Raw genomic sequence first — 27,821 nt, forward strand, 5'->3', positions numbered from 1 at the left:
GGGGAAGGGAGGTAGAGGACCTCAGGGGTTGTCCTGGGAAGGGCTGTGGGGGAAGTTTGCTGGTGTTTTAGTTCTTCCGCCTGGGGATCCATTATTCACAGACCAGGTGTGACTCACGCCACAAAGCTCTGGGATGGGCAGCCGTTAAAAGAGAACTGGAGGAAACTTATCTGTATATTGTGTAAGCAAAGATACAAGACACCCTCCCCTGCGCCAGCACCTTGCACTGTGCCAACACGTTCTGCCTAACATGGGGCTCTTGAAGAGCCAAACACCAAAGCCTCTTTGGATTTCTTGCGACCCTCAAGGCCTGGGATTTCTTAGGGTCCCCTTTTTGTGACTTTCATAATGGCCCAGAATGAGAACAAACGGGCCCACATGTAACCACAGCTTCTATCTTTTGCAGGCAGTTTATTTTAGGCCAGCCCTCGATCATGAAGGTTACACCTCTCATTTAAGTCGCTCTACAAGCTGAATGGACTCACTCCCCCGTCCCCCATTTTATAGATGAGGAAGTGGAGGCCAACAACAGTTGGGTTCTTGGTTAAAGTTTTACAGTTGGTAAATCGTGAAGCTAACATCTGAGCCCAGGTTTATCACACTTGCCTTGTGCATTTTAATCATTACTATGCTAGTTATTTCCTATAGCCTATCCCATGAACTTGTCTTCTTGGTCTGTTTGTTTGCCTTTTTTTCCCTTTCTTTTTTTTTTTTTAAATTTGATATATTCTTTATTTACATTTCAAATGATTTCGCCTTTCTTGGATCCCTCCTCCCTGAAAGTCCCATAAGCCCTCTTCCCTCCCCCTGTTCCTCAATCCACCCCTTCCTACTTCCCTGTCCTGTTATTCCCCTACACTGCTGCACTGAGCCTTTCCAGGACCAGGGGCCTCTCCTTTCTTCTTCTTGGGCATCATTTGGTATGTGAATTGTTTCCTGGGTACTCCGAGCTTCTGGGCTAATATCTGCTTATCAGTGAGTGCATACCATGTGTGTTCTTTAGTGATTGGGTTACCTCACTCAGGATGATATTCTACAGTTCTACCCACTTGCCTAAGAATTTCATGAATTCATTGTTTTTAATAGCTGAGTAGTATTCCATGGTTCTGTATCCATTCCTCCATTGAGGAACATCTGGGTTCTTTCCAGCTTCTGGCTATTATAAATAGGGCTGCTATGAACATAGTGGAGAAAGTATCCTCAGTACATGCTGGGGAATCCTCTGGGTATATGCCCAGGAGTGGTATAGCGGGATCCTCCGGTAGTATTATGCCCAGTTTTCTGATGAACCACCAGACTGATTTCCAGAGGAGCTCTGACTGCTCTTCCAGAGGTCCTGGGTTTAATTCCCAGCAACCACATGGTGGCTCACAACCATCTTTAATGGGATCTGATGCCCTCTTCTGGGGTGTCTGAAGACAGCTACAGTGTACTCATATACATAAAATAAAAAAAAAAAAAAAAACAACTAACACGAGCCGTTTCCTGTTCTTTATAAGTAAGTACCAAGGCTTCTTGTGAAGCTTTCCCCGATGACTTGAGTAACTGACATTGTGTCTGGATGTTCTTGCATCTCTGTGTCTCCTTTTGCTAACACTGGATTGTGGTTTTTGAGCTTCCCTAGGTAGATTCTAACATATCGATCTTGCATCTCCTCCCACCCTTTACATGCTTTGAGCACCAGCCTTGGTCTCTAGCCCATAGTGGATTCTTAACACTATCCTTCAGTGTAGAATCACTAATTGTATTATTGGCAAGAAACTCGATAACCGGAAGTTTTGACCCCAGTCACTGTACTAAGAAAGTTCTGGAACACAGGCTTTGCATCTATTCATCCTGGAATCCTCTGGTCTAGGTCTTATCCAAGGGCACATCTCTAGGACTCCATCTCTGTTCCCCCACCCTAGACTTTCACCCTCCACACTATTTAATGGTGACTCTCTATGGATGACCAACTGGGATGGTTGGAAGGCAGTTAATTTAGTAATAACTGGTTAGAGTAGGGTTAGACCTGTGCTACGGCTGTGTAGCAAACTCCCAGAAGGACATGCTCCAGCTCAGAGCTGGCCAGCCATCACTCCATTTGTCAGCACCCAGAGGCAGTCCTGGAATTGGCATTTCAAGGGTGCTCACTCCCCACGATTACCTTTAAACCACAGATGTGTGAGCTGTTGTCTCAAACTTAAGGGTCTTGCCTATGTCCTTGCTATGTCACTTGGCCCGGAAGTGCCCACTTCTAGAATCTTATTAAAGAACTCCCCACCTCAGTTAAACATGAAAGGAGCATTTCATTTGAGCTTTTTGCTGGAAATACTTGCCAAATGCACTCAGAATGAAAATACTAGGGCAGATAGTGTGGATCTAAACACCCTGTGAATAAACTCGACTAATGCTTTTTACAAGCGCTGGTCAAGAGCACAGCAGGTGGAGCAGGCGATGGAGGCGTGTCCGAGGATAAGGAAAAGGTTAGTGCTTAGCTCCTGTTCATTTGACACGTGAGCCACATGGAGTGTTCAGTCACTGTGTGTGTGAGCGCTTGGCCAAGGTTCTGCGCATGTGCACACACTTCTGCCCTATTTAAGAAAAGTTGCTAAGGACTCTCTCAAAGGCTCTTCAGTCTTATCATGATTCCTTTCCCTCTTCCTGGTTCATAAAGTCAGGAAGAAACAGAAAGGGACAGGTGGCCACTTCTGCAGCGACTCCTTCAGTCAAGGTCGTCGGAGGAGAGGGACAATTTGCCCTGACTTCTCCCTCTTTCAGAGTGTCTGTCAGTGGATGTGTTGGGGGAAGGGTTGAGTACCAGAACCGTGTGTGACAATATTTCCATTTATTAAGGTAGGCTCTTCATCTTACAGAAATGGCGTCCTTCCTCTTAATTAACAATGGTAATAACAGTAAGAAACAACACTAGTACAAACAATGACAACTACTGCCATTCTTTGTTCTTACATCCGTAAGCTCCAGTGTTTGAGTATGTCTACCCCTCGTAAGAACTCTGTAAACTAAATACTTTTGCTATCTACATTTTACAGATGGAGAAATGGAGGACAGAGGCGTAGGGCCCCACACTATGTTGGTAACTTAAAGGGCCAGTTACAAGGACATGTTGGCTTGGAATCCACACTGCTAGCTACTCTTCCTGCTGCCTTGGCTGTAGAGCTGTGCCTTTGCTCTGGACATCTTGTCTGCTGTCTGTTGGCTCTCAAGAATCACAGTGTAACTCAGGGCTGTGCAGTAGTTTGGGTCTTCCTACAGGCACTATGGAGATGCGTCAAAGCTCAGTAACATCTAGCTATTAAATAAACCTGCATATATGGTAACTGACATCTCTTTGGTGGTGATGTGTGTGCTTTAGGAAGAGGATTAATGGGAAGCAGACACAAGTCACACCATAGCAAGTTAAAATAAGAGCGTCCTTGGCACTGGTCTTTACAAGCTTGCAAGCCTGTTTTGAATGAACTCCCTGGTCTCACAGGGCTGTTTTGGATTGACTCTTGATTTCCTCTTGATCTAGGAATGTGGAATACAGAGACCATCAAGCCAGTGGCTTGCAGAGACAAGCATAAGTGTGTGGGAGCCACACAGGAGAGTCCAGGTTTGGCAGATAGGGAGGTAGGCAATGCCAAACTTGGTATTTCTACCTGTAGCAGACAAGTGGGTCTGGAAAAAGTGGAACAAGTTTTGAGAAGAGAATGAATCATTTCTCCGGGTGGGCAGGATTTGGACAGACAACAATGAAGGTGTGTGGTAGAAGCCAGCTAGGGGGGAAGAAGACTGTAAACATTTCTAGGTCAGCAATGGGCTGGAGACGGAGACTCGCTGACCGAATGTCTTATCTAAAAAGGAGTGAGTGAATCCTTGCCTTCTGCCTCTAGAGCCACTGAGAACAATACACGGAAGGACACGTTTTGTGAACTATCACAAAGGGAGGGGGGTAAAACTGAGATTTTTGTAGTAGTCTCTTTACTTCCTGATCTAGGAGGTAGTGTGACTTTCCCAAGGTCACATGATTCACAGAAATGGATCTGTCTTAGCTAGGGTTTCCATTGCTGTGAACAGACACCATGATCAAGGCAACTCTTATAAAGGACAACATTTAATTGGGACTGGCTTACAGGTCCAGAGGTTCAGTCCACTATCATCATGGTAGGAAGCATGGCAGTGTCCCGGCAGACGTGGTGATGGAGAAAGAGCTGAGAGTTCTCCATCATGATCCAAAGGCAGCCAGGAGAAGATGGGGGTTGAGCACTTGCAGCCCTCAGAGCCTGCCTACACAGTGACACACCTCCTCCAACAAGGCCACATCTATTCTAACAAGGCCACACCTCCTAATGAGGCCACTCCCCATGGGCCAAGCATATTCAAACCACCACAGAACCCATGTCTATGTAAGAAGGTACAATGGAATTTAAAAGAGATTGTGAGAAGCTTTATGTACTCAGGACCAAGTCTCAGAATTCTGAAGGTCAGGGATGGTGTTTGATCTTAACAGTGCTGGACATGTGTGGGAACCCTAGAAGCATTCTGGGAAGAGGTACACAGTTTTTGTTTGTTTTGTTTTGTTTTTCAAGAAACTTCTTAAATATAGTCTCTATCAGAAGTCATCTCAAAGGATGGATCTATCTTGAACCCCATTTTAAAGATGTTTTCTTTTACTTTGTTGTAGCTGATATTGACATCTGTAGCTGTGGGTAGTTGTGCGTGTTTGCATATTTATACACATGATCCAAGTATGAAATGTACTGTTATGCTGATGATTCAAGTGTGCAGGTCTTGCCTGCTCTCAATTGAAAGTCTAGGCCCAAAGTAAGTAATTCACAAAATAATTCTGATTTATTCTGAAACATAGCTAATTTATTACTAATTAATTAATTAAAAACTAATTTCAGAGTATGCATGGGGCCGTGTGCACGTTCATATGTATACGTGTGCGCCTATGCTCATGCGTACATGTGGAAGTCAGAGGATGACTTTGGACATGGCTCCTCCGGAGCTGTCCACCTTGCTTTGGGAGACAGTCTACTGATCACTGAGGTGCCGTAATCAGACGAGGCTAGCTGGCCAGTGGGCCCCGGGGACTACCTGTCTCTTCCTCTCTAGCTCTGAGATTACCTATATGTACCACTGTGCCCTTTGTTTTAGGCGAGTGCTTGGGTTTGAACTCAGATCCTCATGCTTGCACACAAGCGCTGAGCCATCCGTCCTCCCACCCCCAGCTTCAGAGCTGGTTTTAATCACACTTGATTAGTACTTATGGTATAAGGAAGAAAGTCCTTATCATTGTATGATTTGCATGCAAATCAATAGAAGTGTTTTAAGGAGCACAATCTAAGCTTGTCTCTACACACTTTTCCTTTTCTCCTCTAAACTCTTTCCAAACCTTTAAATCATTGGTTTACTGTGTCTTCATCTCCTCAAAAACAGGGTAAGAAGCCAAACTGGTCAACTGTTATCTAGCTGGAGTGTTTTCCCTCCTTTCTACTCTTATCTAACAGTTGGCAACCTGGGCAAGAGAGCAGATTGGCTTCAGCCTTGAGGCCAGGGGCACAACTGTACTTTTACACGTTATTTAAGGACCTGGTTCAGAGACTAGTTTTCCTAAAAATTCTGTTCTGGGCAGGGAGGCTGCTCAGTCAGTTAAGACCTTGCCACACAAGGAAGACTTGAGTTTGGATCCCTAGTGCCCACATAAACAGCTGGGCACACTGTAATCTCAGGGCCATGGAAGCAGAAGATAGGTGTATCCCTGCTTCACTGCCAGCACTGAAGCCAAGTAGGTAATTGCCAGTTTCAGTGAAAAACCATGTCTTCAAAACTAAGATGGAAGTGACTGAGAAAGAGAACTGACTCTGACTTCTAGTTTACACACACACACACACACACACACACACACACACACACACACAGAGTCACATGCATGCATACACACATACACACATATACACATTCACACATATACTCACATGCATGCACACATACACACATACACATTCACACAACATACACATTCACACACACACGTAGACACACATACACATTCATACACACATACACATTCACACACACATAGACACACATAAACATTCATATACACATACACATATTAAGACATGCATGTACATACATACATACACACATATACACATTCACACACATACACATTCACACATACACTCACATGCATGCACACATACACACATACACATTCACACACACATAGACACACATACACATTCACACACACATTCACACACACATAGACACACATAAACATTCATATACACATATTCAGACATGCATGTACATACATACATACACACATACACACGTGAATACATATATACTCACACACACATACACACACACTCATGCAACACATGCACATACATACATATACACACATATACATTCACATACACACACATTCATGCACACACACATAAAAGCACATACATACATATATACACATACACATTCACATACACATAGACACACTCATGCATACACACACATATACACTCACACACACATATACAATACATGCATACACACATGTACTATACAAATAAATAGTAAATAAATGCTGTTCTGCACAAAGCATACATCTAAAACGAGTAGCAGAAATGCTAAACTTGGTTAAGACGACAGAAGACATGAACTCCAGATTTGCGCTCTTTCCTCTTTCCTCGGCCTCGCTCTCTCATGGGAACACAGCCCTGCACTCACACTGTAAGGGAGCAAGGAGCTCAGGCTTGCAATTAGTGAAACCTTTCTGGGCGGCTCTCTGTTACTATGGTTTTAAGATTTCTTCACTTCACTTACAATTACAGTCTTTTCCAGCACAAATGAGACCTCCTTCTCGCTCGGAATTTATTTTAACTACCTGTTTCACCGCTCAGTCTCAGCTTTCTTTTGACATTTGTAACATGAGCTACCTGGGGCTTCCGAGAATAGCAATGGTCTCGCTTATCCACTTTTCTCATAGCGTAGCACTGTCTAAGCTGATTGCCACATAGCAACTCCAGGGCTGTCAGGAACACGGCTCACATTCAGTTGGCCAGGGTAAGCTCCACACCCAGTCTGCAGGGAGTGAGGAATATTAAGGACCAGCTTGGGCGTCTCAAACTCCCAAGTCATCTCTTAGAATTTTGCCTCAGGGCGGGTGGGGGGTGGGGGTGGGGGGCAGAGTTCTCCACTTTTGCCAAGTAATGTGCTTGTTTATTGTTTTTAATTATTACTGTTTCAGGTCATTTGTCCCAGGTCACTTGTCCCAAACGCTTTGAGGCCAATGACATCAACATAATTACAGTAATCCTGAGGAGTCAGCCATCTCCTAAGAACCATTAGTTAAATTCAGTCTTTTCCCTCCATATAATTAATCACCCAGGTCCCATAGGCCCTGCTTTCAGACACTGTATTTACCAAGTTTAAAGTTTCCCAGACTCAGGTCTCTGGAAAGAAAACTAATTTTCCATCTGGGTGCGAGTCAGGGGAGGGTACAGCTCCCTCCTGTTCTGGCCCCACGACCAGGTTTTCTCTTTCTTGCTTCCTTTCCTTCAGACCCCAAGACTGCTCTCCTCAGCTGGGAAAGTCTAGTCATCTCTGCCCATTCCTTTTAGTTTCCCAAGTGAAAAGTGTCACAGTTCTGAGCGGAGCAGTGATTCTCTCTCACACCATTTGGATTATTGTTCTCTAAATTGTCCTAAAGGCAGGTACTTCACGGGCTTTTATTACCCAATACTTACTGTAAGTGTCCCTTTGGGAGTCTGTAAGTATTTCATAAACAGTCTAAGTTTTCAAGCTAAGAAAATGTCTACAAGCATCTGAGCTAGCGGTAGCCACCCCCTCACACACACACACACACCCCAAATTAAGGGTCTAACTGTAATAATATCAGCTGACATCATTTACTGCTAAGTTATTAGAAGAACATTGTTCAGTGGTCGTATTTCATGCTGATAAGAATCTTACTGAATAGGTACAGTTCCTCATCTTGAAGGGGGTGTTCAGTGATGTTCAGCCTCTTACCACAGAGTCCCTTATATAGCAACAGGCACTGGAGAGTGCTGAGCCAGACCGTCTGATGTGCACCATCATCTATATCCTTGCAGCCTGCCTTCAAAGATGTTCCATACTGTCTCCATATGGAAACGTGCCACACAGTGTATGATAGATGACGCCCACGGACTTAGTGAGACGTTTTCATTTCACATAAATTCACCATCATTTTTAGGCCAACGGTCTATTCCTTGAAGGTCACCCATCTAACCATGAATGAAAGACACTGTAAAAATGCCATCTGTTATGGCCAATACTGTTTTTCCTAGGACTGGGTAAGCAGACATATCATCAATTCAATGTCACACATACATTTTCCCAGCACAATAGTTGAGATTCTTTGTGATGAGATTTTAGATTCTTTTCTGACAAAGCTGATGGTTGGTTGATGATGGGTTATCCTCCATTTTCCAACTAGTTATCCTACAGTTAGAAGCTTCTGATGGTCCAGGGCAGAGAATAGATCGGGTCTATCTTCATCCATATCGCCCAGTAAGTCACCAGGCTGTGGGTTCCTAATGGCATTATCTGTGTTTATATGCTAACTCTCATTTTCTCAGTGGAGCATTTTCAAAACCACCTCTCAGCTATCACCCATGAAAGTCAAATCTGAGATGGAAAAGAAAAAGTGTTCTACAGAGACAGAAATTCTCCAAACATAATTGAAGACAGCATTAGGGCAGTTAAAATATACAATGGTTGTCTTGCTACTGGATGACAATATAAATGGGAAATAGCTGATTTTATTACCTTGACATATATTTTTCAAAGGGTATCTTAGAAATACATCATAATTAGATTAAGGTTTAAACAGGGAAGGCAAGTCAAAGGAGAAATATAAGATTGTGTTTTAGCTGAAATAGTGTCTAATAGAGTTCCTGTGGGAACTAACAAGGCTTGAAGGTTAGCATAAGTGCAAAGAACTTGGCTTATGAGAAGAAACGTGATAATAGTTCCTAAGAACAGTCATAGCAGCCACAATGTTCATGGTAAGACCCAAAGTGGGCATCAGGCTGAGGGCAAAGACAGGTTTGTTGGGGGTGGGAGTGGGTAGAGACTCGTCACGAAAGCAGAGACCCCTTCAGATGGTCTGTGGTCTTGAGAGGGCATCAGAGATATCTTTACATACACAGGTGGGGGTTTTCAGTAGGGTTTTTTTTTTTTTTCAATTCACAGCTCAGAATTTACAGAGTTTCTATATAACACTAAAAAGGTTCATTTGTTGAACAATTAAGCAATTACACTGAGCTAGGCACAATTAGGTGCTAGGAATATAGTTTTGAGTCAAAACAGTTTCTTCCTATCCCCATGTGTCTTGAGAAACAGTGATGGCAATAAACAAAGCTAAGTTTATCAGCCTACTGTGGAGAACAGGTTCACGTGAAATGTGATAAATTGTAACTGAACGCTACGAACTGGGAGTTGCCTAGGAAACATCCGGAACAAGCAATGTTTGAGCTGAGATTCCAGGCCCGATTTGGAATTAACCAACGAGGTACTAGAGAAGGTTCCAGCAAGAAACATTCTATGGATGGTGGCCCTAAGTCAAGAGGAAGACCAGCAGACTTAAAAGCCCGACAGTCAGCAGTAGAAAGGCACTCGGGGTGAGCAGATGGGGTTTGGATGCCACATGGGTGGCGGACGAGGCCACATAAAGTGGAGGCTTGGGGCCTTCACGCTGAAGGCAGAGACGCTGATGGAGGCTGGGTACACATTCATTTATCTGAGTTCTGTTTCATCATCACTATGGCTGCTCTTTTGATGACAAACCTGATCGGGGAAAGGCACAGTGGAGAGGCTTCTCCTGTGGGATTTTGAGAACTCTGATCGAGAGTGAGAGGAAATATTCGGATGAGTTTAAGAGCTACCCATAGTGCAATCTCTGTGATACTTGGCAGGACTGGAGAGATGGCTCAGTGGTTAAGAGCTCTGGCTGTTCTTCCAGAAGACCTGGGGTTCTGTTCCCAGTGTCCACTGGAAATCTTACAACTGTTAGTAACTCCAATCCCAGAAGTTCCAAATCTCTCTTCTAGCCTCTGCAGCCATTGCACAGAAATGATATAAAGACATAAGTGAAGGCAAAACACTCATGAACATAAAAAAGTAAATAAGTAAATAAATAGATAAATAAGTGCATACTTGATGATGGAGAAGACAGGAAACAGGAGTCAGAGAACAGAAAGATTAACTGAAGAGATCCAGTTTTGAGCATATGTGATGTATTTATAAAACTGAGAGCAGAATAACTTGCTCATCAGGACCATTGCTTTCTGATACATTCTAAGCATTCTAAAAATAGGTTAAGAAAGGGCTTAATATGCCTTTTCCATGGTCTTATTATATATGTGTTTTTATAGTAAATCAATGTTAGGTCCTTTCACCTGTTTTTAATATGTTTTTGAAAAATGGTCATTAATTTATTAAAATACCTATTTTTTACTCCTAAAACTTTCCTAGGTATATCTTAAGTGAATCTTTCAACTTTCCTGTTATTTAATTCTTTTTGTTTTCAAGTCTACATTTATCTTAAAGGTATGGATATCTTCTGCACAGAAAATTCCTGGGATTGGAAACAGAGAGATCCAGATGTCTCTGTGCCAGTGCCCTTTAAGGGTGTTTTAGCACAGTTCCCACTGAAGGAAAGCTAGAGTTCAAACCAGTTCAAAGGATGCCACCAGTTTTCACAGGCCTGTCCTCCTCATAACTGAAAATGGGAAGCAGTCATCCCCAGCGAGCATGCGGAGTCCACACTGCACCAAACAGGCAGGATGCAACCGTGGAGTGTGTGTATGGGGCCTGGAGACAGTGTGAGTGTGACTGTGTGACTGTGTCTCATCTCAGCACCTCCCTCCGTCCGTCCGTCCGTCCGTCCGTCCGTCCGTCCGTCCCTCCCTCCCTCCCTCCCTCCCTCCCTCCCACACTTGCCTTCTCCTGAGATGTGCACTGCACTGAGTTTGCTCAGGGCATGAAAAACATGTTACAGTGTTTACACATGATGAGCTCTGGTTTAACAACACAGTATGACCCCAATTTAACACGTTACACGTTTTCTTCCTTGAGTTTTCTTCCTTGTGTAGCTTCCATAGCTACACAAAAGCTGCAAATCAGAGCATTTGTCTTCTGTGCTGCTGAGTCCCAATGGCTGCCAACGCTGCGCCTGCTCCTCCTCCCGCTGGTGACCCAGGTAGTAGGATCAGACTCTCTCACATAGCCTATTCCAGTGTGCTGGTGGCTGTTAGCCCTCCTGATGCTGCAAGTCTCCATTATGCCAGACCACATGGGTTTGGTGGCAGGAAACTTAAGCCCAATCTCTGGAACGAAGTTTGGACCATGGCCCTGTCACACACGTGAGGACTTGAGGAAGCCCGTCTCTGTGTGCATAATTTTCACCTTTAGAACAGTTTGAAGCTGATCCGGCCTCATTGGTGTATTCTGAGGACTGAGGGGAGCCTGTGCCAGTGAGGCCAGATCTCTAGCAAGAGTCTCATGAACAAAGATCTCATTTCTTAGACATTAGGTCAGTGCAGTAACTAGTGTCATAGTATGACAACCATAAAAATATGCAGATAGCCTCTCCTGTATTCAGTTAAAAGTGAGGAACCCTAACAGGAGACTAGTTAAATAACATGACCTATCTATCACTGAAGATGGGCAACCAGAAACCAGCTATCAACTGGTATAGGTTTTTGGTCCTCAACTGCTTACAACTTACCGTGTGCATTTCTCCTTCTGTTGAATAACACTATTTAAATATAATCCTTAGACTATTTTTTTTCTCATCAGTGACTGCCAATGTCCTACTAGGTACAGCCAACAACTTTATCTCATGACCTAGGGCCTCAGGCATCCACCCCAAAGCTACTCCCTCCTTCATTTGGGATGTACCCATCCAGACAGCTTGGGACTCTATCACTTTCTTGGCCCTGCACATGCTGCATTGTAAATTTCCTGAAATAAATGACTACCATTTACCGCTACATGCATCCCTAGTACAGCACCAGGTACCTAGCTTAATAAATGCTTGCTGAAGACTGTGGGCATCCTTCCTTAGGGCAAATATGGTAATAAAGATGATGAGCGTTGCCACATGAAAAATGTAATAATAATAGCAATAATGATAGTAATGATAATAATGATGAATAATAGCAACATACCAGTCAAAGCCATTGTTTGGGACACTGTTCAATAGCCAAGTGAAGAGGGTTACCTAGAGCTTGTAATAGTCCCACCCTATAGATGATTCCTTGACTCCATCTTATTGGTAAAACAGGTCTCAGATAAGTGCAGCAACGTCCCTGGTGCCAGCTGATCATTTTTATTTATTCAACCAATGATGCTTGGGGGTCTGTCACATCAGAAGGCTGGAGAGGCAACCTCTCATTCTCTGCAATCAAGTTTCTTCCTTAGCCGAGCAGAAGAGCAGGCAGTCTCCCGATAAGGGAGATGCTGTCAGAAAATGGCCAGCAACAGGGAGACAAGTGAAGCGTGGTAAAGAGAGCCACATGGGTGGCACATGGGTGGCACATGGGTGGCACTTATCATTCCACTTAGCAGAGCAGAAGTCTGCTGAAGGGATGACGGCGTCCAGACAAGGAACAGGGCCGGTCATTAAAAACAGGGAGGGGTGACTGTCTCAGGCAGGGGCAACAGTGAGTGCAAAGGCCCCGAGGCAGGAGGATTCTCTGAGTTCAGCTAATAAGAAAGTTGCCAGGGAGCTTGAGGGTAGAAGAAAATGAGAGCAGAGAGTCTGTGCAAGTTCAGGACATGCTGAACTTGGTGGGCATGACCGAGACCCTGGCCTCTTCATTCTGATTCAGGGGGGAAGCAATTAGACCATCAGAGACTCAGTGCCATGTTTGGAACTGCTGCGGCTTCATTTGTCTTCTAAGTAATCATTTTTTAATTAACTGGATATATCTAAAACACCACCACCCCAGCCTGCAAACAATATACAACTAGGTTTTTTTATTTTTTTATTTTATTTTTTTTTTGTTTTGTTTTTTTGCACTAGATCTTTGAAACACAGCAAATGCTTCCCCAGCTACAGATTCTGTTGGGAGCAGCCACAGTTCTAGGTCTTAGTAGCCTATTTGGATACTGGCTATTGTATTGGAGGTATGAGGAACAGCCTGACAACATTGTCGTCTTCTCACTTATGACATCATCAACGCTAAAGGCCAAGGCTGACAGAAGCATCAGCTTATATCCCTGCACAGAAAAGGACAAGTCCAAGAAGTGTTTGATTCTGAGGTCCTCATTTGACTAGATAAATGTCAGTCATCAGGGCTGAGCCAATGGAGACAACACAACCAAAAAGATCCAACCCTCCAATGCTAAAAGAGGTTCTCTGACAGGATGTGATAGGTGGTCAGGTCACTTTCAGGAATACTGTAGCAACCTGAGAGGGAGAGGGAGGGGCACGAAGGGACCAGGCCAGATGGATGGATTGCCTGGATGTGGAACATAGGAGAAAATCTCCAAAGTTCTGGCCTGAGAACTCAAAAGGAGAGAGACGGGGGGCATGTCTGAGGGAGGAACAGATCACAGGCTGAGGAAATTAACAATCCCTCTCAAACATCTGCAGTGCAAGAAGCTCATGAGGTGCCCTGGGGAGATCTCTGATTCGCTGACAGCAGGATTAGATACAGGTTCAGTTCTATAAAACAGAACAGGGGTGGTGTGTCTCAGCATTATCAGGATGCGAGAAGGAAGCAGGGGGGAGGGATTGGAACAGCAGGGGAGGAAAGGGAAGGCGGGCTCTGGAGTGCTGGTGGTCAGTGAGAGGTGAGAGAGGGAGACACTGACAGAGAAATGAGAGAGAAATCTTCCTGGAACACGAGCCAGGACAGTGCTTTAGGGATGAGGGCACTGACTGCAGCCACCAACGTGCACAGTCACACAGCTGGGCAGAGGTTAGGTCATCCCAGGCCTGAGAAGTGGCCAAAGGAGCTGGTGGCAGGGAAGGCACTGGTCTCCTCATCGAGACCATGTGGGCCTAGAGCTGCGGTGGGTTCTCAACGTCACCTGTGGTACTTCTGGACCCTCCCCTGGGCATATTCCTCCCAGGCCCGTCTGCTCAGACCCCCTTTATTCTTGGCAGCTCCCAGTTTCCTTTACCGGGGAGTACCCAACTTTCTCTGAACTCATAAAGCACTTACTTTAATAATTAATCAGTGACCTGTGTCTAGGTGTTTGTGGAACAGGATTAATAGAAATATGCTATGTAATAGCATATTTCAGAATCAGACTGACTGTCATACAAAGTGTGGCCCATCACTGGCGCATCTAAAGGCAGCGTATATAATCTCTGAACAAGAGCAACCCTGTACCTGGAAGCAGAAATGAAAGAGAGTCTAGGGCTGATGGGGTGTCACAGTGATGCTGGGTGCACCAACAGCCAGCTCGCTCTGGGCCCAGCTCTGCTCCTGGGAGAGGCGTGGCCCTCAGCACGGTGCATCACTCCTCCAGACTCTTCACGTATGTATGCAACGAACAGACTGAATCTCACTGCCCCAATGGTCATCCCAGCCATCTTGGTTTGGTCTTAGGTTGGAAGCTGGGAAACCTAAGAGTTACTGGTGTTCCTTCTTCTGCTTCAACCTCACACAGCATGAGAGAGATCTCAAGGGACAAATTCGGAGTTCTATGCACAGAGATACCTTGGCCTGGACTTGATCATCACCCTCCCCTGCCACTCCTCCTTCTCGGTCTTTCAATAGTTCCCGTTGTGTGCATATTCCCTTGAATCACAAAGGACCATGACTCAACTATGCCACTAGCTTTGATCTTTCGGCCATGCTGGGTTAAAGAGAAGAAGATATGTGGTCTAAAGACCAAACCAAAATACCAGAACATTCCTGAAAGTTCCAGTAAGAACTAGGGAATTTTAGAGAGAAGTAGATGTATCACATCATGCAGAGTAGTTTCCGATGAGTACAGACTTTGTACTCTGGAGCGTTGACCTGTCACGGCTATGGGATTCTGGAGGGAGAAGAGGTTAAAGGGAAGCAGAACATGCAGGCAATGGTGCTAAGGACACAAACCAGGAAGGGAAAGGTGGACAGGACCACGCCCACAGGCATGTCCGTGGCTGACCCTTCTCTGAGAGATGGATTTCATGAAACCCATTCTGCTTTAGGTACCTCCTCTCTTCTAGGGCAGGAAGTCAGGCTGAGGAAATCGCACAGGCCCATGTCTAAGGACTGTATGTGGAGTACTGGCCTGTAGTTGTGAACAGAGTGCCGAGGAGATACAACAGATTGCCCACCCTTCTGTAAGCCTGCCCTCCGTCTGTCTCCACCTGGCTCTCCACTGTACCGCAGGCTTCACTTGTCCTGGTTTCTAGCCAAGTGTAGGATAGGAGGTTGTTTAGCAGAGGAAAGTGTTTCCCTCAAGGGAGAGGTTCTTCTGTGATGGAGGTGCTCTTTCCTCATGGCTTCATACTGACTTCTGGTTTCAGCTCTCTCCTGTCTCAGGCCTGACCCCTAGTATGCCTCCTGTACCCCAGTCAGGGCTCTGTAGTGGGCTCCTTCGTTCCAACTGGAATGTTTCTTTCATTCTTGCTCCCCTCACTGATATGCCCAGCCTTTTGATATAAGATTAAATAAATATATGTATATACATATAATATACATATATGCATATATACATATGCAATGAATTTATTTTATTATAGCAATAGTAAATATAATAAAGATGTTATATTTATTATATAATGTGCATATATACATATTTATATGTTAATATATATATGGACATACATATTACATATATATACTATATATACACAGATTTATATAATTTATATATGCCATATAATAATATATATCTCTATAATATATGATGTTTTATATTATATAAATATTGTAATGTACTTATATTTAATATATAAATAATATAGATATGAGAGACATAATTTATTGCTAGTAGACTGTGCCAACCAATCATAGTTCTCCGGAAATGCTTGCCTGACAGGCTTACGGATTCTTTCACAGAAGTCACTGCTTGGCTAATCTTAGTTTTCTATTTCCTCCCTCCCTCTAGTACTATTGCTATTTAGAGCACTTGTTTGTTTTCATTAACAGGTGCTTATTTCTCACCATAAAGGGAGGGAAAGGGGAACCTTCCCCTATTAAAGGAAAGTCATGACGATTCCTCCTCTTCCTCAGACTCATTATTTGTAAATCCCTGTATGCATGGGAAACAAGGGAAAGGACTGATTTCTGAGCCCAGACCCCTGGCTCTCCATTCTCTGCCACGAACGGACACGAACCCCCGATGCTCATTTGGTTTCTCTTTGACTTTGTGATGCCCAAGGGGGAAAGATCCTGCTTGGGGGAGGTCTTCTCCCTTTTGAGAGGGGCCAGGGAAGTTGTTAGAAGCCAAACCTGGGGAAGCAGACCTTGACCAGTAACTCCTTTACTCACTCCACGATATCACTTCAGTGCAACCCCTGTGACCTTTTGTAAAGACACATCAAACAACTGACTACAAAGAATGTCAACAAGAAGTGCCTGAGAACCTGCATTCTTGCTAAAGCTGTTGAGCCTTATAATCAATCACCCTTAGCTGCTGTGCAGTCCACCTGCTTCCCACGGGACAGGTTCTCCATCTCAGCATAACCAAGATCACTAATTCATCTGGAGAAGCACTCACCTGAACTCAAGGCATTCTCCACCTCTTGCATGATCAGGAAGGGGGTGGTGGTCTCAGATTCACAGATCACTTTGCCAGACTCAGCATCTTGGGGTACTTTCTCCTTGGGCCCTGGCTCTGTGGTGACATGGGAAGAGGATGTGTGACTAGAGCTGTGCTCTTCTGTTGGTGACGCAGGTGCCACTGGAGCTTCTGTGGGCTGGATGTTGGCCACAGTAGAGCTGTGGTTAGAGGTAACGGAGGCAGAGAGAGACTGGGGTGGTGAAGTAGCGGGGGATGTGGATGCTGAGGTTGGGGCCCGAGAAGACAGGAGCCTGGGTGGCTGTGACCCAGTAGCCGGCACAGTTGCTTCAGGACTGCCAAGACTGTGTTCCTCAGGTGTGGGGGCCAAGTGGACATCACTGCTTGTTGAGGGGAACCCGGCAGGTGGGGCGTCTGTGCTGTTAACATCCGTCTTCAAAGGTGGGCTGGTGACAGCTTCTTCTCTGCCGTCAGTGGGGAGCTGAGATGTCAGGGACACGGCAGTAGTGTGGAGAACTGAGGCGTTGTGAGTGGCGCTGGTGACAGGGGTGGTGGCCATAGCAGTGTGTGGAGCAGAGGTAGTCCAGGTGGCCATAGGTGCTGTACTTTTTGTCATAAGAGAGACAGACAATGGGGCTGATGTTGGTGAGCCCTCTACCCTCAGTCCTACAAAAAGAAAAATAGTCAACAAATGCAGTTAAGTGCATGTAAACCACATTATATATATATTATATATATATATACATACACATATACATACACACATATTACATATATTATAAACATGAATGTTATATATACATATATAATATACATAAACACACATATATAACATACATATATACTTATGTTATATATGCATATATAATATATACATATATGTTCTCTATATACATATATAATGTGTGTGTGTGTGTGTGTAATTACACAGCTGTTTTACAGTGTGGTTCTAGATATTTCTCATTTTTTTCCACTGTGCAGGTGACATTGAATGGTGACAGTGACTTTTAAAATCTATTTTTTTTTTTTTACTAATTGTCCCCCTCGATTTGTGACTCCCAGTAGGAGGCAGCCTGATGCTCCAGAAGAGCAGTGACTGATCAGTCAGCTCAAGCCCAGCAACAGGCAGAAGGGAGACAAGCGTGCCTCCTTCTGCCTTAACCACTGTCCGTGGAGTGGAGGGGAGGCCTTCTGCAGAAGCTCTCTGCCTTTGTTGCAGGGATGAGCACCACTTCACACCAGTGCACAGTGGGGATGTAAGGATGTGGTAGTGTGGGATTGCTGCCTGGTGACAGGAAGGAGTGGGACAGTCTCAGGGAAGCCTCAGTGTCCTGCTCCTGCTTCAGCAGGAAAGAAACAACAACAAAGAAAATCCTTTAAGTGACAAATCTTAAAATTGTTTACCGTGTTTGTTGTTATTTTTCTTTTCTTTTTGTTGGAGACACTTCTGTAGCCCTGGCTGGCCTGGAACTCAAGAGATCCACCCACCTCTGTGCCCCACAACCCCTTGGGTACTGAGATTAAAGGTGTGTGCCGTCGTGTCTGGCTTCATTTTTCAATCAATCAAAGAACACTTTAAAAGCATTTCTGTTGTATTTAGAGTAAAATCAGAAAATCCTGTGTCATCTTATGTTTTTCTCACCGTGATTAGCTTCTACTCAGAATCACCTCAGAAGCCCTTCTCAGACAATTCTAATTAAAACCATCCCACTCCAGATTCTTGACCATGTTTCAAAAGAGAAATTGAGAGCACTGTAGCGAACTGGCAGCTAATGTTTACCATCTTCATGGTCTTCACATGCACCTTAGTAGTATTAAGTTTACTAACTTTGAGAAGTGTCGCCCTCTATCTCTACAACCTTTCCATTCCTTCAAGCTCACACTCTCATTAGCAGCACCCCTTCCCTCACTCTGTGTAGCCGGCATGAAGGGCTACTCTTGTGTTCTCTGGAAACACAAGGGCCCTCATGCAAGGTGACTCGAGTAAACTAAACTTGATCCTTTTAACATGTTTATTTCACTCAGCCTAAACTCTTCAAATCTCATATGCGCAATATCATGGGTTAGAATGACCCACCTATTGTTCACTGTCTGTCTGTCCATCCATCTGTCTGTCTAATCTCCTATCTACCTATCATCTATCTATCTATCTGATCTATCAACTATCAGTCAATCTATCTACCTACCTATGTCATCATCTATCAGTCTATCTTTCATCTAATATATTATCTATAAGTTATCCATCTATCACCCATCTGTCATCTAATATATTATCTATCTATCTGTCTGTCTGCCTATCTATCTATCCATCTATCTATCTATGTAATAGATATCTGTATATTTGTCTAATATATTATTTATCTATATTCATTTATCATATAGCTACATAATCTATCATCTATCTTTATCCATCTGTTTGTCTAATATATTATCCATCTCTATCTCTCTAATAGATAGATATCTGCCTATCTGTCTGTCTAATAAATTATCTTTATCTATCCATCTATCATCTATCTAATCTATCATTTATCTATCTTTATCTGTTCATTTGTTTGTCTAATATATTATCCATCTCTATCCATCTCTCTCTATCTCTCTATCTCTTTATCTCTCTCTCTCTCTCTCTCTCTCTCTCTCTCTCTCTCTCTCTCTCTCTTATCTATCTATCTATGCCACCTTGTGTTTATCTGCTCATCACAATGGACATTTTGAGCTTCTCCTGTCTTTGGGACACTGGGATGACTACTGCCATGGTCATGGGTGCATAAATATCTGCTGTTTTCCTGCTCTGTTCCCTTGGGTATTTGCTCAAGAGTGAGATTTCTGGGACATAGGGTAACATGCTTAATTTTCTGATCTAGTTTTCACCTAATTTTGTTTTGCATACTTCTCTCTCTGTTTGAGATGATTTATTTTCATGTGTGCCAAAATGTAAACTTAGTGACAGATAAAGATATGGTATTTTCCATTGTTGTTTTTCCAAAGGACCATGGCCAAGTCACAGTAAATAGCAAACAAGTACTTGTAGAAGGCAGGCAGCAAAGAAGGAAAAATCAAATGCTTAAAACTTTCCTCCTTGGGGGGCTGGAGCTATGGCTCAGCAGTTGAGAGCACCGACTACTCTTCCAGAGGACACAGGTGACAGCTCACAACTAACTGCTTGTAAATTCAATTTCTTGGGGATCTGATGCTGTCTTCTGGGCTCCACAGGCACTGCACACATGTGGTACATAGACATACATGTAGGCAAAACAGCAATACTTATTAACAAAAGAAAGACAAATAAAAGCCTTTCTTCCTGATTATCCCAACATCTGTCTCATCTGTTCTACATGCCATTTACCTATAGCTATGTCCACCACCACTTCCTCGGGACAGCTTCCTGTATTGTGTGAGGTCCACATCTTTGCTTCCCCTCTGTCTCTCCACCGTAATGTATACATATGACTTACATCTTGTTAGGTCCTCAACTACTCAACCTTCCATGCCTAGGTAATCTCCCTCAAGGATGCAGAAAACTAAATGCCATGCCTTAAGCAGTGTTCAGAAAGGAGAGTACCTGGGTTAGCTACCATCAGAGAAAGGGGAGGCATTCCAGGCATTAGGATAGAATTTGCCACTTGGACTCAGATTCAGTGGCTAATAGAACATGTGCTATATAGCCTACTCTGAACTTAGACTTTGGATTTCTGTTTTGAAAGCATTGGTCAGAGGCTAGACTGAGTGTTAGATGTATTTGTCTCAAATGCATGGAGCCTCATGTTTAGCGACTGGCAAGGAAATAGTTTGTTTTAAGGAGTTGGTTCTGAATGTAGACAGTAAGATAGTTCCTTAGGAAACAAGGGGACAGACCTCCAAACTTAGGCTATACAGTAGTCCAGGCTTATAATGGTGTTATGGTGTCTTTTAGAGGCTAAGAAATCTTTGAAATATGTTACAACAGTAGGGAAGATACTAGTAAAGCATAGACTCTGCACGTTGCACAAGGCTCACTGCCACGATTCCCACAGCTCCCATGGCTGACGGGAGACTCTGAGGGTGAAAACTTGATGGCGTCTCATTTGCTTATTCATTCACAACATTTATTCATTTGTTCCAACATTTGTTGGGTAGTTTCTCTGTCCACAGTTTTGCCTTCAGAGTTCACTCTTTAGCAGAATAAACCATACTCAACTTCCTATAACGTGATGAGGTGAGTGACTTCTGAAAGCACTTTGAGCAAATACATTCCAGAGCTTCACACATGAGCAGGTGGAGACAGTGAGCTTAAGTCTGGAAGTGGGGTCGGCGAATCTTTAGAGTTTGAGATAAATGAGGACTCATCAAAGAGCACAGATTCACTTATCATTTATTCATTAAATAACTCATCATTTGTTCTTCCATTCACTGACTCATTCATTTGAATCATTTGCTAATTCATGCATCACTCACTCATTCATTCACGTCATTCACTCACTCATTCATTCACATCATTTACTCACTCATTCACATCATTCACATCATTCACTCACTCATTCATTCATCATTCATTCATTCGTTTGCTCCAACACTTGCTGAGTACTTTTTCTGTCCACAATTTTGCCTTCAGAGTTCACTCTTTGGCAGGACAGAAACCATACCCAACTTCCTGTAACATGATGAGGTAAGTGCCTTATAAAAGCAAAACCATGTTTCCCTTGAAGGCTGAAAGGAAGATTAGTAAAGTCTGCACTACAGGATGTAAAACTATACAAATGTCATTGTCAACTGACATTTAGAAAAATCATGGAAGAGATGACATCTGAGCTGTTTCTAAAAGGGTAAGAATGTACGCGATGCCCCCTAAGATTTGTGTTGTTCAGGATGACACTTACATTGTTGTATCGAGCAGAGCCAAGTGCTGCTCTATTATACTGTTATAGGTCTAAGAATGACTGTTCCAGGTGCTGATCTATTGCTGGAGACTTCCACTTTCCTCTGCAATTCTTACTAATTTACGTTTCCTCTCCCATCCTTCTTGCTTCTAAAGAGGACTGGGGGTGGCCATCTACTTCCCATGGCTACCCACTGTGTACTTATGTAAAGCACTTTACAGTCCAGGGCAGGCAATTTCTGCTCCTAACCACGCAACAATGCATGAAATTGTCTGACAATGCTGGTTACCATCACTTGAATAAGGCTCTAAGAGCCCCAGCTCTGCTGTATGTGATTGCCTGCACCTCAAGATGCTCTCCTAGCACAAAGACAGCCCCTATGGACTTTCTATGACTGTCTTATAGATATCTTACAAATGAAAGGATAGAAAATAATACAGCCTAACTCTAATGACCCCAAGAAGTCAGAAGTTTAAAATGCTATCTCGCTTTGTTAGAAACTAGGTAAAAGGTCACATTCCAGAGCCCGCCCTTTGTTTAGACCTAGCAGAAAGGCCTTGAATAGGTGATCCTGGCCCCACAAGGTAACTGGAAATGGGCTAAGCTTATCTTGTTTCTGTAAACTGCTTACGCCATTACCCTATACAGGAGTTCACGCAGCTGTAGACATTCAAGAAAATAGGAAGCTAATTGGTCCACTGAGCGCAGGCTCCGATAATTTAAACTGATTGGCCTAAAAACTATGGAGTGGTAGAAAGCAATTGGCTCGCATTGCAGGCTCTCCATGCTAAGAAATGATTGGTTTGTGATTCGAGGACTTTGTCGTAAACTTATAAAAGCTGTCTCAATTCGGCACTCGTGGTCCACAGTCCTCTAGCCCTGCGTATTGTACGGCTGTGGAACCCAGAATTCTGGAATATAGAAACCCTCATATTATTGCATCGAGACCGTTTCTTGCGAGTGATTTGGGTGTTGCTTTCCGGGGTGTGGGGTGCTCAGGCACCCTCGGGTTTGGGGGTCTTACACAAACATCACCTGCATTTGTTTTATGGGGCATGGAGTGGCATGGTGGCTATAACTAAATACTACAGACTGGAAGCTTAAAGCGGTGTACCTCAGTTATAGAAGGCGGGAAGCCCAACATCACTGTGCTGGGCAATTCAGTTTCTGGTAAGGACCCTCTTCCTGGCTCAGGGATGGCTATCAACTCTCTGTGCTCTCACATGTGCTTCCTCTAGGAATTTGGGTGGGGAGCGGAGTAGGAATAGCTAGCATTCCTTCCACTCTTCTCTTTTTTTCTTTTTTCTCTTATATTTATCTTATATTGGGTCTCACTTTGTAGCCCAGCTCACCTAAAACCCATTCTGTAACCCAGGCCAATCTCGAACATGTGGACCATGTGCTTCATCTTCCTGAGTGCTCTGATGTCTTTTGTAAGAACACTAATCCCACCAGTAGGATCCCACTCTCTCATAACTACCTCTAACAATAATTAACTCCCAAAGTCCTTTCTCTAAGCATCACCACAGTTGTGGGGTGGGGCTCTAAAGCTTCATTATTCCAAATCACTATGACTTATTTCTGCTTTTTCATGGATGATGACTGTATAATAGGCACACCAAACTGGCATAGTCTAACAGGGAGGAATGCATACTTTCTGAGCATTTTAAGAGTCAGGGCTAGAGTGAGCATAACCTCTCATCTGCAAACAAGAAGTAGACACAGGAGGGAAAGTCATGTGATCCACCTTGGAAATCCATGAGCAAGAACAGGCAGTGTGTACGAAGAATGTAAATGTCTCTTTTATTCACCAGCTGTAATTGTCATCTTAAAGATTTACTCCTGAATAAACTCACCTCTTCTAGCTTTTCCTGAACTCTGCCTGGCTGGGCCAACTCTGCTATTCTGGACCAAACTTCTCTTTAACCTGACTGATTCAAACTGGCTTCTCTTAGCTTCTGACTGAATTGCTCTACTTGACTTCAAACTAACTCCAGCAATCCGTTCTAATTTTCTGGCTGTTTCTCATTCTCTGGCTCGTTCTGTTTTTACCTGCAACCAGTTTCCTCTGTAAAATTATCCTAGTAACCCCTCCTCTCTCCCCATCTCTGTCTCTCTTTGTCTGTCTATCTCTGTCTCTCCCCCCCCTCTATCTGCCTGTGTCTGTCTGCCTCTCTGTCTCTCTGTACCACTCTCTTAAGTAGCCTCTCTGTCCTATCTTTTCTCATGAGAGTTGGGCATATCCTTTTGCTGCTTCATTATTTTACATCTTTCTCTGATTTTTCACCTTGTCTACCCCTCAATTAGGTGTCACTTTCAAATATGGTTGCTTCCTTCTACAAACTAATTTTTGCTTTCCTTGTTTGGGATGAAAGGTGTGTACTAAGGGTATATCTATATTCTAGCCAGGGGGATTAAAGGTGTGTCATTTCAGCCAGATCACACAGACCTAGAAGGGTTTTGGATATGATCCCTAGCCGGAACAGTCAGGTTGCTGAATTACAATTCCTCTGCAGAAGGCAGAGTCAGAAATTGAGCACTTGATGTCTAACTCTTCCAAGCACATTATGCCACAGCCTCAACATGACTGGAAGACCTAACTGTACCAGCTGCCATTACAGTGTAAGGAAGCAAGAGCCTCCAGGAGATGTCAGAGAAGGTTTGAAAAGCATAATGCTCCATCCAACCTCACTCTACAGCAGAGCCATTTTAATCTGGAAAACCAAAGCAGTCTTGGTATTTTCTTGAGAAAAATGGAAGCTACTAGAATGAAGACATTAAACTCAGTTACCTCTCACTTAGAGACGAGTCAGCATTACTGTAAGACTGGGTGGCATTAGCAGACGTGGCGTGCTCTGTTTGGATAGTGTCAGGTACTGTGTGGCAAAAGGACACAAGGTCAACTTAATCCTGAGTTACTGTATGAGTATTTCCAAGTGGCAGCTGGTCCTGGCTTGGTCAGACTCAAGCTTCCATATTGCAATAAAATCTGACAGATTTCTGTCATGAAAAAAAATGCAGATTCTTCACTGGGGAGAAAATTACTTGTTCCCATGTGCATTGTTCTAAATGGGACATTGGTGTCACTGGTTATACATCTTGATAGTTGAAAGGATGGGACATTTGGCTTGATCCATGGTTTTCTACCTTGTGAGGAAGAGAGATTTGGAACTGATACATAGGGCATTTGGGCATATTCTCCACCTGATTGGGAGGCACTGTGGCCTAGAGAGTCTGTTCTGAGCCTCCCGACACATGCATGCTTCACTGTCCTAAACCCTGTCCCCTCTCACTAAAGTTTATGAGCAACAACCTGGGCTGGTGCCAGAGTCTCAGGCAGCTTGGTTTCATGATTGCCTGTTCCTTGTTTTTTCCTTGTCCTTCCTTGCCCTCAGTTTGTCAGGTACCCAAGAAAAGATATGACAAAGCTTTGGCAAATGTGGTGAAACTTAATAAAAGTACACTCGGCCTTTCTCTGCTGCCTCCAAGTTAGGTTGCTGGCTGTGGTGTCCTGGCAGAGGACTTGGCTGTAGAAGGCCTGCATGCTAAATGTTTATGATCACTCTACACAGCATTAGCTCAGTTTCTGAGGAGCCAGCGATATGTACATTCTCCTCCACATACATGCCAACACACACAACACATACATGCACACACATGTGCACACAGACATACACATGCACATGCATGCACACAAGAACACAGGCATGCATTTGCATGTGTGTATGCATGTATCCACATACATGTGTTATGTGTATGCATATGTGCATTCACATGTGTGCTTTCATGTGAATATGTGTGTGCATGTTCATGTGTATGTGCACATGTGTTTCATGAGTGCCTGTTTGCATGTGTGTGCATGTATGTGCATGTATGTATGCTTGAATGTAACTACTTACTAATCTGTTCTATCTTGGCTGCTCCTGATAGTTGAGCAGCCCTCTGCTCTGCGCATTCCTGGCCCCTTTACGTGGTGGCTCTGCCTCTCCGTCCTGCGCTCTTCTCAGGCATGGCATCTCTCTTCTTCTTTTCTCCACACTCTCCTAAAGCATAGCAGATCTCTCTCTTCTCCTCCTCTCAGTCCCAAGCCCAGGAATCCTAAAATCCTTCCTGGTCTGCCCCATCTGCTGTTGCCATCTTCATTTACTAACCAACTGGGGCAGGTTCCCAGAAGCTGCCTGCAGACCCTCTCCTCAGCATTCACAATACAAGCAGCTGCAGGTACCATCAGAAAACTGACAGGTGCTTCAAGGTAAAGGCCCTATAGTGATGCTCTTCAGAGGATGGTGGGACAAAGAACACAGGAGGTAGGTTACCTTCTTTTGGATCAGTTTCCCTTGAATGTGCCCATCAACCACTGCACAGTAGGTAGTGTCAGAGGAGAAAAAGAGCTCTAAGGCCTCTTTGGTTATCAGGGGCAGTGTCATGCTCTCTGCTGTTTTCCTTCCCTACACTCAATCCTAGCATTTGGGAAGCTCTGGACAAGTCTATCACATTTCCACAGAGAAAATGCTGACTCAAATCATTACATCATTAAAAATGAAGATGTTTCTGTGGTTAGTTTGCATTTCCTCCAGGGCTTTGTAGACCACTCCTCAGGGATCCCTGCACTGACCCCTAAGTCACTGGGAATTAGATGGTCTGAGGGAGTGCCTGGGATAGAGCCTAGCTTGAATAAAGTGCCCAGGCAGCTTGATAGGCAGAGTCTCTTCTGGCACACCTCACTTTTCTGGCACTTTCCAGACATCCCTAAGTAGTGGGCGAGGAGGACATGCAGACATCACCTCATGTGCTTTAGCAGAGATAGGATTTCTAGAACTGCTGCAGGCATTCTCCCTGTGTGCATTCATCTTGGGCTGGCAGACTGCATTCGCAGGCTTACGAGCTAAGGCTGGCTCTCTGTACCTCTCCTGTCAAGAGTTGGAAAAGAAGTCTTTTTGTCTGAGCGTTTATAAAAAGCAAAGGTCTCTGTCCTGATGAAGGGGATGGAGTAGCACACCCTGAGTTCAGACTCAAGAAAACCTTCTTCATGCCTCTTCCTCTTGTAACAACCATGCTAGACAGCTGTGTGCAGTAATTCAAACTATAAGGCAAGCCACTGCTTTGCTGGCTGACTTTGTATAACTGTCTTATTCACTACATGACAAACTAGGGATGGTCCAAGTTCTTACATTCAAGGGGTTTATAGTTAGGATTAAATTGATACTTCCTGGAAGGCAAACAAACACTATTGCTTGACTAATCTAACAGCTTGTCTTAATCACCTTGTTGCCTGTCTTCCCAAAGAGGAAAAAAGCTGCATGTATTATTGTATCGAAGTATCATTGATCTGTGCTGGTCAATGAAATAGATGAGACAGAGGTGAAGGGACTGCTAGAAAATTCTCTGCCTCCTTACAAAGGAACAAGCAAGAAGGGACAATGTTCTTGGCCACTATTAGTTTTTCTTTATTCTTGTCTTTACCGAAGATGTGGTATCTGGCATAGCAGTAGACATCTTGTGAAAGTTGAGGATTAAAGTCAACCCACTAAGAGTTATATAAGTGAAGAAAAGAGTTTTTCTCTTTAATGATATTACTGAACTGCCAAGCCAAGCCTGAGATGACTGTCTCTAGGCTTCCTGTTAGTTAAAAACACATAGCTTAGACTTCCTGTTAAAGAAAGACATACAGACTGAGAATTAAGGCATTGTTGGTCAGTTTCCATTGTGTCTACTAAAACCAGTAGAGCCGTTAAATATTTTTCACAGTATCTGGCAGCAAGTAGAGCTCAAAAATCATTAAGCTATTGTGCTGACATTGGTGACTAGAACCTTTAATCTAGTGGCGGTTTTCAAGAACTGCCTCGTAGGGGCTAACCCAGGGAGCTGGCTCTTCCCTGTGGCCTCAGCTGTGAGCAGAGGGCACGCATTTCCCATGCCTTTCAACCAATCAATGAGCATCTGTACGTCCATGCGGCCTGGAGGTGCTCTCTGCACCTGCGCAGAAGCCGGAAGAAATACGAGCTGTCCCCATATATCCAAAACATTAGATTAGAAACAGAGACAGAAAGAAGAAAGGAAGGACATAGAGAAAAAGCAAGACAAGACAAGACAAGACAAGAAAACGTTAAATATGACCTGCACTCTTTTCACCTTATCAAACTATCCAGAGACCTTAAAGGCGTTCTTTAAGGAGTCCTGATACCTCTGTCAGGCCAGGGAAGAGCACTCAGCAATAGCCTGGGCCCACACCTG

The 27,821-nt window shown here is 43.9% G+C and overlaps 1 protein-coding gene across 1 annotated transcript in view; it reads right to left on the minus strand.

Moving 5' to 3' along the window:
- Positions 1-27,821, minus strand: part of Parm1 (prostate androgen-regulated mucin-like protein 1) — a 101,485-nt gene that overhangs the window by 14,426 nt on the left and 59,238 nt on the right. Inside the window, exon 2 of the mRNA XM_052198631.1 lies at positions 16,714-17,400. Coding sequence (XP_052054591.1) covers positions 16,714-17,400 — 687 coding nt within the window. The remainder of the gene's footprint in view (positions 1-16,713; positions 17,401-27,821) is intronic.

The sequence above is a fragment of the Apodemus sylvaticus genome, chromosome 11 (assembly GCF_947179515.1).
Source record: "Apodemus sylvaticus chromosome 11, mApoSyl1.1, whole genome shotgun sequence".
NCBI lineage: Eukaryota > Metazoa > Chordata > Mammalia > Rodentia > Muridae > Apodemus > Apodemus sylvaticus.